This window comes from Drosophila takahashii, chromosome 2L (genome assembly GCF_030179915.1).
Source record: "Drosophila takahashii strain IR98-3 E-12201 chromosome 2L, DtakHiC1v2, whole genome shotgun sequence".
Taxonomy (NCBI): Eukaryota; Metazoa; Arthropoda; class Insecta; order Diptera; family Drosophilidae; genus Drosophila; species Drosophila takahashii.
In genome coordinates, this window is record NC_091678.1 from 32,548,302 (window position 1) to 32,561,329 (window position 13,028).

General features: G+C 38.2%; 1 protein-coding gene across 6 annotated transcripts in view; it reads right to left on the minus strand.

Moving 5' to 3' along the window:
* The window catches only part of dpr21 (defective proboscis extension response 21), a 303,758-nt gene that overhangs the window by 136,779 nt on the left and 153,951 nt on the right, over positions 1–13,028 (minus strand). For 2 of the 6 annotated variants that reach the window (XR_011418950.1, XM_070216390.1), the window contains exon 1: positions 1,177–1,579. The exons of 3 other annotated variants lie outside the window; for them this stretch is intronic. Coding sequence is in view for 1 of the 3 variants with exons in the window: in XM_070216390.1 (XP_070072491.1) it covers positions 1,177–1,531 (355 nt within the window). In the remaining 2 variants the exon portion in view is untranslated. Of the gene's footprint in view, positions 1–970; positions 1,109–1,176; positions 1,580–13,028 lie in introns of those variants that run through there. One more of the 6 variants, XM_070216394.1, reaches the window with a different exon arrangement.

The window sequence follows — 13,028 nt, forward strand, 5'->3', positions numbered from 1 at the left end:
CTGAACGACGTTTCAAAAAGTCTTTTGCGCATGTGTTAACGTTAACGTGCTTGGGCGATATTGCTCTCCCTTTCACTCGCACGTACTTTCAAAGGGAATACATTGTATAGTTGTATTAGTGAAAAGACTTTTTGCGATGACTTTTTCAGTCAATCGGTCTTTTAATAAGTCTCCCTGTGCGAGAGACATTCGTATCTCTCATTGAACGAGGTTCGTAACAGAGCGTCTCACGAACAGCTCAACGTAAAAGGCTCAACCGAAAACCAAAACGAAAGGAAACGAAGTGTGCTGCGCAGAGAGAGAACGAGGGGCATGCTATTTTTCGGTTGTTCTCGGGAGTAGAGCGTAAGGAAAAAAACGTTTAACAGTTATTTGCATGCTTTGGTTCCAACTTAAAATTTAAGTCTTACCGAATAAAACTAGCTGGGTATGGCCCAAAATAATGGAAAATTGAATTTATAGTGGAGTTTTAAAGTTCGGATTTTTCAACTTTTTTCGGTCGACAGAGTCTAAATTTCCGATTTATCATAGTGGTGATGGCAGCCGGGTTTTGATTTTTTTTATTATTTTTATACCTTTGCTTTGATCAGCACCAATAGCCGAGTCTATCTAGCCATGTCCGTCTGTCCATCTGTCCGTCTGTCCGTTTCTATGCGAACTAGTCTCTCAGTTTTAAAGCTATCGCGATGAAACTTTCCCGAAAGTCTTCTTTCTATTGCAGGTAGTACATATGTCGGAGCGAGCCGGATCGGACCACTATATCTTAAGGCTCCCATAGGAATATTCAAACAAATATAAGAAAATTCATTGTAACTTTGTAGGAAGTAGGCGTTTTGATTCTTGACTACTTAAAAACAACATTTAAATAAATAGAAACGCTGAATCTGAAATCTCTGGAATTGCACCGAGTGAGCATTACTTTATCTGCAAGGGTATATAAGCTTCGGCTGGCCGAAGGTAGCTTGCTTACTTGTTACTATTATGGCCGGGTCAACTGTGGTGTTATTTTCCGTACGTCGTCGGATTCGGTGAATGCTACTTAGTTAAGGGCCGGTGTGATGTTAAGTGCAAAACAGAGAGTGTTAAAGATGGTCTTCAGGTTTTCTCCTTCTTGAAAGGGAACTCCATGAATACGCAGCTCAGAAACTATTTCTGAATTTGCCTGGGCCGCCTTACTTGCCTGCAGCTTTGCCTCCAGCTGATCAACCTTGACCATAAGTGCGGGAACTCCCTCGACGTCACCCTCCAGCTGGTCTCCCCGACGACTAAGCTGCACCTCAAGTTGTACCACACGCTGGTTCAGCTGTTCCATTACTCCAGCCAGATTCCCGACCTGGTCGGTCAGCAGACCCATTATGCGCTCCATAATGTGGTTTTCAGCAGATTGGATGCTGACAGATACATATATGCTCAGCCTGCTCCGCAAAGCGTTTAAATAGGAGATCGCGACAACTTGGAGACAGTGCTTCAGAGTGGTGACCTTCCTTAAGATCAGTTGTAGTTCGCTGACGTTTGGCCGTGCTGGTGTCATTATTGTTGTTTGTTTTGTGCACTGAGTGAGATTTTGAGTGGCTTGAGTTATTCCTTTCGTGTTTGACGTTTGTCGAGTGTTCGTAATTGCAGCGTTTGCTGCGCCGAGCAGTGAGCAGAGAGTCAATTGAAGCAAAAGAGAGGCGGCCAATGTTTTTTTTCTGGTTTGAATATACCTGATCAAAGTTTTACTATTTGGATATTAGAACAGATTATCTGTTGCTGGAGAAAATAAATTTTGAATTTAACCGCCCTAATTTGAATGCGTTACACTTGAGTTGCCCTGTATGCCAATTTCAGCTCGCCTGTCTATAAATATGTTGCCCAACACTTTTTCTATTATTTCTTCATTGTCGCTAATTCGTTGATGTGAGCAGAAATACAATTTAATAAACGCAACGATTTGCAAAATAGCCTGTGGAGAACAATTTCTTAAAAATATATATATAGTCGCCGATCGCAAACAGAAGTGTTTTATTAAAGTATTTTAAGTTTCGTGGCTGGCACGTAACATGAGGACCACATGGATCCACTAAGTGACAATGAGGATAACACTGTAATAGAAAAGGACAAGGAAATTCCAATAATGACCATGCAGGATTTCATGGAGAAGATGTTGGTGGAGCAGCAATTGCAGACGGATCGAATTATGCAAAAATTTAATGCCATGAGCGAAGAGTTTACTGAGTATAAGAAGAAAGTAAATTCATTGGTTTCTGAAGCGTATAAACAGGGCAGTGAACCACCCGCTAATGAAGCACAGGGCGGTATTCATGGCCTGGTATCTTCACACGGAGGACCGCATCATGGAGCAGCTTCATCGCATTCCGGTGTCGCACAGGGCGTCATCTGTGGACAAGCTTCCTCATATGGAGGATTGCATTCTGGATTTGCTTCAACAACCAGCAGTTCATCGTATCTGGATGTCGCACAGGACGGCATCATTGGGCTGGCTTCCTCATATGCAGAATTGCATTCGAGTTGGGTGATAGTCAGAATTTTTCGAAGGGAAGAATAATATATTTGCCTAATTTCTATGGACTGCCAGAAGATTGGCCAATATTTAGAAGTATGTTTGTTGAGACAACTCTCCCATACAAGTACTCCGATTTGGAAAATTTACTCCGACTGCAGAAGAGTTTAAAAGGTGTTGCCAGGGAAGAGGTGGCGGCAATGTTAATAAATCCAGTTAACGTCGATCACATTATGAAGCGCCTACAATTTCAGTATGGGCAATCAGGACTGCTTATTAGGAACCAGTTGGAAAAGGTATCTGAAATGCAGCAGATCACAGAAAACAACCTGGACAAAATTATACCATTTGCAGCAAAGGTATCAAACCTGATCATATTTCTTAAATCGGCTAACGCTTTGCAGCATTTGCAAAACCCTGTCCTATTAAGTGACCCTATAAGTAAACTTCCTATGCGAACTCGTATCCAACCTATGCTGATCTAGGACATTTTGGTTCGTGGATAGATATAATTGCAATGGATATATCACAAGCTTCTCTTACAACTGCATCAAGTAAGCCAAATTCCAAGCATGAGAAAGGCTCAAACCAAAAGATGGTGATGCAGATAACCAAGGAACCGTCTAAGGATACAGGGAAAATTAAATGTTATGAATGCAAGGGCCAACACATTTTTGAAGAGTGTGAATAATTTACAAAGAGTGACGTAAATAATAGGTGGTTAATGATCAAAAAACTGAAAGTAGGCTTTGGATGTTTTCGGCAGGGGCATAACCTAAACGTGTGCAAGAAGAAACGTATTTGTAAGGACGAAAACTGTAAATCGTTTCACAACTACATGATACATCAGGATAAGAAGCTTTTAATGGCTGTAAATAGTTTAACAGAAACAGTTCAGGAACAACAAGAATGTAGCCCAGCATATATTCTCACAGTCAGGAACAGCACATCGATGCTTTTACTTAAGGTGCTGCCAATTGAGGTTACTGGACCAAACAGAACGATCCTAAAAGTATTTGCCTTCATACATGTTCACCTTGCTGTGCGCAGAATGTAAAAAATCAAAATGCCTTAAATGCCACGAACAGGAAATAAGCTGTTATTAAAGCCATACAAGAAAATCTTTATGTAGATGATTTTGTAGCAAGCTTTGAAAATGAGAAGGATGCATACGAGATAAGCAATGAAGTAAAAAAGGTCCACAAATTAGCCAATTTTGATTTGAGAGGTTTCATATCAAACTCATCGAGTATCCAAAATATGCTAAACGGTTCAGACAGCTCGCCAGACATTACAATTCCTTCATCGGTAAATCTCGACTCCAGTTCCGTCGATAAAATCCTTGGTATGTTTTGGGATAGCGGAAAGGACGCATTCTTGTTCGATATTAAAATGAACAGAGTTGATAATGAAATAAAGTAAGGAATAAAAGTTCCAAACAAGAGACAACTTCTTAGTATCATAAGGTCAGTGTACGACCGTTTGCTGGCTGATCTTATGATAATTGGCAAAGTTTTAATGTAGGATATCTGGCGCACAGGAATTACCTGGAATGACTTAATAGACAATAATATATAAAAGCGCTTCAAGGAATGGATCGGTCTATTGGGTAGAGTGAAGCATTTTTAAATTAGCCGTTGCTATTCTCCAAAGTTCTAAGATTCAAGTATCACAAGGGAACTTCACATATTTGTCGACGCAAGTGAGCAGGCGTTTACTGCAGTGGCTTATTGGCGAATCATATCTGACGACAATATTAAGACTTCCTTTGTAGCAGGAAAAACTAAATGTGCTCCCCTGAAGTTGTTGCCGATGCCTAGGCTAGAGCTCCAAGCCGCAGTACTAGGAACGCGATTGAGAAACTTGATATTAGAAAGTAATGATATTGCCATTGAAAGATCTGTCTTCTGGTCAGATTCAAGGACAGTACTCGCCTGGATTTGTTCTGACCACAGGCAATACAAACAGTTTGTGGCATATCAGATAGCTGAAATTCTGGACACAACAAAGGAAAACAAGAAAGGAAGCTACCTTCGGCCAGCCGAAGCTAATATACCCTTGTAGATAAAGTAATGCTTACTCGGTGCAGTTCCAGGAATTCCAATTTTGTTTTTAAGTAGTCAAGAATCAAAACGCCTACTTCCTACAAAGTTACAATGAATTTTCTTATATTTGTTTGAATTTTTCTATGGAAGCCTTAAGATATAGTGGTCCGATTCGGCTCCGACATATGTACTACCTGCAATAGAAAGAAGACTTTCGGGAAAGTTTCATCGCGATAGCTTTAAAACTGAGAGACTAGTTCGCATAGAAACAGACAGACGGACAGACGGACATGGCTAGATAGACTCGGCTATTGGTGCTGATCAAGAATATATATACTTTATGTGGTCGGAAACGTCTCCTTCACTGCGTTGCAAACATCTGACTGAAATTATAATACCCTCTACAAGGGTATAATGAATGGCGTTGGGTTCCAACACTCTTAAACCCAGCTGATAAAGCGACAAGAACCACCAAGTGTCAAGAGTATGATCCGCAAACTGTTTGGACCCTAGGCCCATTATTCCTGAAAGAACATGAATCCGCCTGGCCAACAACCGATAAAACTATCCCATTACCAGATGACTCTGACGAAAAGCGCAAAATTGTCCTGACAATAGCGATAGACCCACCAATAGACATTGGTCGGTTTTCAAACTTTATGCGCCTAAAGCGAACAATGGGATGGCTGCTCAGGTTCATAGGAAATATGAAAAAAGACAAAAAGAAGGTTGAAGGAGAAATATTCTTCAAAGAATTGGTAAATGCTGAGAAAGCATTATGCAAGGTAGCACAGCAACACACATATTGCGAAGAAATAGGCGCTCTTCGGCAAAATGATTTGATTTCCAAAAATAGCCCAATATATTCATTGTCACCTGGTCTAAATGTAGATGGCTTGTTGGTCGTTCAGGGCAGGCTCAACAATGCATCTATATTGGCTGTAAGTACTCGGCAGCCAATAATACTTCCAAAAAGACATCTACTTACCGACCTAATTATAATGTACTATCAAAAAATAAATCACCATCAAAATGAACTAATAACACCAGTTTACAAAAAAAAATCGACCTGTTCCTACTCGAAGAAAACCTTAGTTTTCTGTTAAAGTACATCTACCTGATTAAGAAATGGGCACTTAAAATGTTTGTTATGGTGTCAATTTTTTTTAAGTGTAAAAAACGTTTTTGGGCCTTTTTTATTTTCTATCTTGAGTTTTGTTAAACCGATTGAGGTCATCGACGACTCATTTTACAGGTAATATAATGCCCTTTAACTTTCTTATACACAGCCTTGAGCTCCAGTAATTAGTTTGGCAGCTATTCCTCGTCAAAGCCTACAAAATTGGGAAAAATTCAATTTGGGTAGGCATAAATCCGATCATTAAAAATACACGCCTAAAAACCGAAATTAGTTTTATAGTTTATTCTTGAAGATTGGACTTTCACGGAGAAAATGAGCCATTGATCACGATAATCCGTCGGTAAATCGATTTTTGACAGATTTTCAATCGCATGTACCTAAGTTCACCATTTGGGAGCAGCGACCGTTAAACGATATTTTAAATGTTTAGTGTTGGGCAACGTCCGAATTTGGTGCAAGTAGTTATGCATACATCAGTTTAAGTGCTATTAGTGCTGTGCAAGCTAAAAAGTATGCGATTGCAGTTACGAGAAAAATATTTCAAGATTTGGCAAAAAGCTTGACATGGAAGATAAAAGAAAGTTTAATTGTTTAAATGATCTTAATGATTTTTGTTTTGTCTGTGGTAAATACGTTAAGAAAAAACGTTCAGAAATTCAAGTTTTTCATAAATGCGACAATGGTACAAAGAATGTTTTTCTCGGAATATCTCAATGTTCGATACCAATTGGACACCAAATATAGTGTGTCTTTCGTGTCGTGTAAATTTATATATATGGTCTAAACCCCGAAGGTACGCTATTCTAAATATGCATCCGGCAACAATAAAATAAAATTTGTTTTATAGATCTGCTTTTTGGTTCCAAACACCAATGATTTGGAGAGAGCCCCAGAATCACTCAGATGATTGCTATTTCTGCTTAAGCAAGCTATGTGGGGTTGGACGTTCGGCTATCTGGAACTACGCGGAAGTTCAATCAGTGATAATGTTACCTGTGTTGATACGGATGAAAGTTCAGAAAAGTCGGAATTGCTGGCTTCTCGAATGAAGCAGCATGGCTTTTTACATCTGAATGTTAAATCGTCAATTTACAGAAGTCGCCACGAAAAATTTTCCAAGTACTTTACAAAACAGGACAGTATTTGTTTTTGTAATGATATTGACGCTTTGTTTAAAGAGCTCAATGGAAACCACATACCAATGGAGTGGAGGTTGTTTATTGACGGCAGCAAGGAGAGTTTAAAGGTTGTCTTATTGCATAAAGGTAATGAGAAACCATCTCTACCTATCGCCCACGCAGTAAACACGAAGGAGTCATATGAGACAATGGTAGCACTGCTGAAATTAATCAAATATGACGAATTTCAGTGGACCTAAAGGACCTAAAGGTTGTTGGCATGCTCTGTGGGATGCAAGGAGGTTATACCAAAAACTGCTGTTTCCTCTGTCTTTGGGACAGCCGAGCAGACTCACAGCACTATGTAAAAAAAAAGTGGGAACCTAGAAAACGCGCTGTGATTGGACAAAACAATATTAAATATAACCCAATAGTTAATAAGGAAAATATAATTCTCCCACCGCTACATATAAAATTGGGCCTAGTTAAAAACTTTATCAAAGTCCTTATCAAAGAAAGCGCCGCATTTACATATTTAATTACCATTTTCCCAGCACTGACCTACGCAAAAATTAAAGAGGGCGTTTTTGCAGGTCCTGAAATTAAGAAATTATTAAAGGACAATAAGTTCACAACCCTGTTATCTTCTAAGGAAGCGGCACCGTGGAAGTCCTTTAGGCTGGTGGTTGAAAACTTTTTCGGAAACAACAAAGCGGGAAATTACAAAACTATTGTAAGGAACCCACTTAAAAACTATAAGGCTATGAGTAAGCTATCATAACCTTTTAAAAGTAATGTTTATTATGTCTATGTTTGTTTTGGCAGGAGTGCATATGTCTCTAAAGATTCATTTTCTTGACTCGACCTTGGACTTCTTTCCGGAGAATTTGGGAGCTGTTAGTGATGAGCATGGGGAACGGTTCCATCAGCAAATGAAGGACATAGAGCGCCGATACCATGGCTTTTGGGATGCCGCTATGATGGGCGATTATATTTAGTTTCTTATTCGGGAAACGGACAATAGCTCCTACAAGAAGCAAATAAGAAGCCAAAACTATTTTTAAGGTTTAGTTTTATACTGCGTTAAATTAAAATAAACTTGTTCTTTTCCTACCATAACATCCCCAAAAGTTAATCTATCCTGAAACAAATAATTTTTTTGCTATAAACAAGGGAACCGTGAGCGCAAAGTAAAGAAATATGTGTAAATATTTTCCTCGTAACTGCAATCGCATACTTTTTAGCTTGCACATCACTTAAACTGACATTATGCATAACTACATGCACCAAATTCGGGCGTTGCCCAACACTAAGCACTTAAAATATCGTTTAACGGTCGCTGCTCCCAAATGGTGAACTTAGGTACATGCGATTGAAAATCTGTCAAAAATCGATTTCCGACGGATTATCGTGATCAATGGCTCATTTTCTCCGTGAAAGTTCCCATTTCTTAATCAGGGAGATGTACTTTAACAGAAAACAAAGGTTTTTTTCGAGTAGGAAGAGGTCGCTTTTTTTTTGTTAACTGGTGTAATAAGCGAAATACGTCGTAAGTTCTGGGTGATCAGTATACGTACAGCAGTCAAACGCGCCAAATCGTCCTGTCAGTTCTGTAAAAACAAAAACTTAAAGCCAGTGCCCACGCTTATACAATTGCCTAAATATAGGGTTACGCCGTACAATCGACCGTTTACTTACACAGGACTTGACTATTTTGGCCCTTTATTTGTGACAATAGGGCGTCGTCATGAAAAGCGTTGGGTCGCCTTGTTTACAGAGCTATACACCTAGAACTAGCGGTGTACCTATCATCTGATGCATGCATTGTAGCCATCAGAAATTTCGTAAACAGACGTGGCGTTCCTAACAAACTTTGTTGGTGTCGTCAATATTCTAAAGAAAACTAACGACATCTTCGATTGATTTGATCAAGAATATATATACTTTATGGGGTCGGAAACGTCTCCTTCACTGCGTTGCAAACTTCTGACTGAAATCATAATATCCTCTGCAAGGGTATAATAACACACAAATACCTATGAAAGGCCAAAATGGTTTAAGCGAAAAACGGATCCGCTCGCAGAATCGCTAGGTAAACAAAAACAAAAGAAAGAAGGGATCAACAGCTGCAGTTAAATATTTCCGGAAATAGGAAAAATTAAAAAAAAAAACGAAACTAAAGCTCCAACTCTTTTAGGTGAAAATTGTGGGTGTAATTCGACCTGTGAGCCTTTTGGAGAATAAATTCTACAACAATTTTCTTCGTACGGTCCTCGCCTTTAACACAATTTAAAACGAATTTTTTAAAAAGTTTTGTAGGTACGTTTTGGCTGGTACAATTTCCAGATTGTCAACGTTGTGCGAATATTACCTTTTCTTAAATTAGAATGTTATTTGTGCACGCATATATGTACATATTTCATTTTATGTTTTAAAGTACATAAATGCATATGTTCATATAAATGTGTGTATACGCATATCTCAATAGTTTTTCTAACTTCTTTACAGTTTTAGAGTAGAGCCCAGAAATTAAAACTCCTGAATATTTTACGGGATACATACACATTTTGATTTAGAATTGCATCCATTATCCTAATTTAATGATCACATACTTATGTATATGCCAATTTTGCGATGTGTGTGTGTCATTGCGTTTCTTACATTCAAATGTGAAAACCAATCAAAAATTTTTTAAAATCAAAACAAAAACTCCTTATGCATTTTACGGGTTACTTCTATTTTTACTTCTATGATGGACGTTGATGCACTACGAGAAGTACAAACAAGTGGCCCAACGACACCAAGCACGTGTTTGTTACGCGCGGGGCCCTTTTGTAAATTTGGGCAAAAATGCGAGTTCGCGAGGAAGAATACATAAAACCAATAAAGACGGGACAAATAATGAAAAAAAACATGCAGTTAGGAGTGAAGCAAATGAGTTAAAATGTTAGTTTTTAATACCGGGATAGAAGTTGATGTGCAAATTAAATGATAAAGAACGTTATAGTTATTACATAGAACGCGAAAGGGCTCGTGCAGACCAAAATTTGATGTACATCGAGGTAAATTAAGAGGATGATAATTACGTGTTAGTCTAACGGGAACATTAAAAGTTAGGCGGCTAACAAGTTCTACAGAATCGATATCACCTCTTATAAGATTATGCATAAAAATGGTACCAAGCATTTTTCTACGATTTGCAAGTGTCGGTAAATTAAGCAATAATAATCTACTCTGGTAGGAAGGTAGCCTAACGTTTTGATCCCAGTTCAAACTACGAAGGGCAAAAAGGAGAAATTTTTTTTGTACCGACTCTATACGGTCAATGTGGACTTGGTATTGTGGGCTCCAAACCGAAGAACAATATTCCAATATAGGACGGACAAGGGAGGTAAATAATAATTTGGTTATATAAGGGTCATCAAATTCTTTTGACCAACGCTTTATAAACCCAAGAACACTCATAGCTTTATTGACTGTCGACATTATGTGGCAGTCAAATTTAAGCTTCGGGTCCAGAAGAACGCCTAAGTCATTTACTGAATATATACGGTCAAGTGGCAAATTCTGAAGCGAATAACTTATAAAGGTTGGGGTAACCCTATAAAAGGTCATTACGTTGCATTTTAGGCAGTTCAAATTTAAGAGGTTATACTCACACCATACTTGAAAATGATCAATGTCTGATTGTAAGCCAAAACCAGACTCTATATTATTATATGTCAAACAAAGCTTAACATCATCAGCATACATTAGTACACGAGAATGTGTTACGATAGAGAGAGGATCGTTAATAAACAAAGTAAACAAATGACTACCCTGAGGTACTCCAGATGTCACATGGATCGTTTTTGAAACAGCGTTCTTAAATATAACCCTCTGAGTCCTCCCATTCAAATAGCTTGAAATCCAAGTTAATAGATTACATGGAAACCCAAGCAAATCTAATTTGAATAAAAGAAGAGAGTGGTTTACAGAGTCAAAGGCTTTACTGGAATCTGTATATGGGCAATTCTCTGCTGTTGCACGCGACGTTCGTACGCTTTGCAGGTGAAAAATACTATCTTCCAGTACTTCTTTTCCTTTGGCACTAGGCTCAAATTAAAGGTCTTGATTAGCACTAAAATATGTGCTAGGGGTGACATTGGGACATTTTTTATTTTTAAGATATATAAAAAAAACCAAGACTTTTGCACGCGACACGAATAGAAGTTACTTTTTTGACTTCCTGCCTAACTTTCGATTGTAACGAAACGTGAAGGAATATTTTAATGCAGTTAATTTCATAGTGTTCCTTGGTCTTTCTTCTTTAAAGTGTATTTGGTTTGAATTCAAAATATTGAGTGGTTAATTTTTTATTAGTATCGAAGTGACTGTCACACGCTACATGTCGCACGCGACAGTTTTTTCCGTCATTTTCTTAGGTGGTTTTTCTGCAACCTTAACGTCAAAAAAACCGTTTAAGAGCCACTTTAAAAAATACTAAAAAAATACCAAAAAATGACTTTTTTGTCCATATAACCGGTATTACCCTGTAAAATTATCCAAGGATACTCATATTACTTAGCTTAGTTGAGGATCCATCTAACTAGAATCAATTATCAGTGCAAAATCATGTAGAAATATATTTTTTTCAAGTTTTACGCTTTTTGGCTTGGTTGACATCCCCAGAGAATTGCCCATATACAACGTCAGTCTGCATTTTATTGTTAAATCCATTAATTACAATTGATGACAATTCAAGTAGATTGGTGGTAGTCGATCTTCGCTTAACAAAACCGTGCTGACACGGTGATATTAGCGAGGAACATAAATGTTGCAAATGAGAAGTGATAATACGTTCAAAGGCTTTTGGAATAGCCGACAATTTAGAAATACCTCTATAATTCTGGGCATCCGCCTTCGCACCCTTTTTGTGAAGTGGAATAATAAAAGAATCCTTCCAGATAGTTGGAAAAACTGATGATGAAATAGACAATTGAAAAAGTTTAAGAATAGGTTTGCAGATGGTTGATGCACAAAACTTAAGCACACACCCAGGAAGTCCATCAGGACCGGGAGAATAAGTTGGCGTTGTTGATGTTAAATCTCTTAAGAGAGAACTTTCGGTAATTATAGGGGAAAAAATACAATTTGCCCTATTTAAGGAATTACGGTAATTTGATTCTGACCATGAAGAAGAGCTATAAGTAGTTTGGAAAAAGTCAGAGAATAAATCAGCAATTTCAGAGTCAGTCGATGCCTCCATTGAGTTAAATCGAACCGATGAAGGCAAAGCTGATGACTTACGCTTTGCGTTGACAAAGTTATAAAACTGCTTCGGGTCATTTAAAAATTCAAATTTACAGCGATCCAAATACATAGAATAGCAATGACTGTTAAGAACGTTAAAATCAGATCGAGCCACCACATATTTCGAAAAATCGGATGGCCTACCCGATTTTTTATACTTTTTATAAGTGTTTGATTTAAGATTCTTAAGTCGTTGAAGCGCATTTGTAAACCAAGGGGGCCTGTTTGGCTTTGGAGGAAGCCTATCAGGAACGCATTCATTAAAAAAAGTGTTTAGAACGCTATAGAACAGTTCAGTGGCACTTTCGATGTCCATACAGTTATAAAATTCTGTCCAATTATATTGAGAAATCATAAGGTTAAGTTTACTAAAGTCACATTTACGAAAGCTTCTCATTTTAGTTAAAGAGACTAAAGGAGAGAGGGTATCAAGGTAGGGGAGGCAAATTGTCAATTCCATAGTTGGATGGTATCGGTCTTCTGGTACCACAAGTGCGTCAATTCTAGATACCGTGACTTCAGACGGCTCTGAAGAAAACACAAGATCTAGTTGTCTATGTAATGAATTTCGTATAAAGCTAACTTGCTGTAACGATAATTCTAAAAGGCCATCCACAAAGTCATGGGCGGATAAAGGTATAGCGACAAGTGAGTCAGTAGGAGGGGACCAAGAAATATCCGGGAGATTAAAATCACCCAAAACAATCAAAAGGTCTCTATTGGAAAGAAAGGATAGAATAGATTTAATATCTGCTAGATGTTGCTCATAAATTATAAGGTCAGAGCCAGGTGGAATATAGGAACATGTAATAAAGATAGACAAGGATTGGAGGGTAACTTTCACACCAACAAATTCAATGTCACTAGGGACATGAGAGTGAATTCTCTCAGAATTTAGGGTAGAAGTAACAGCAATTAGAACGCCGCCC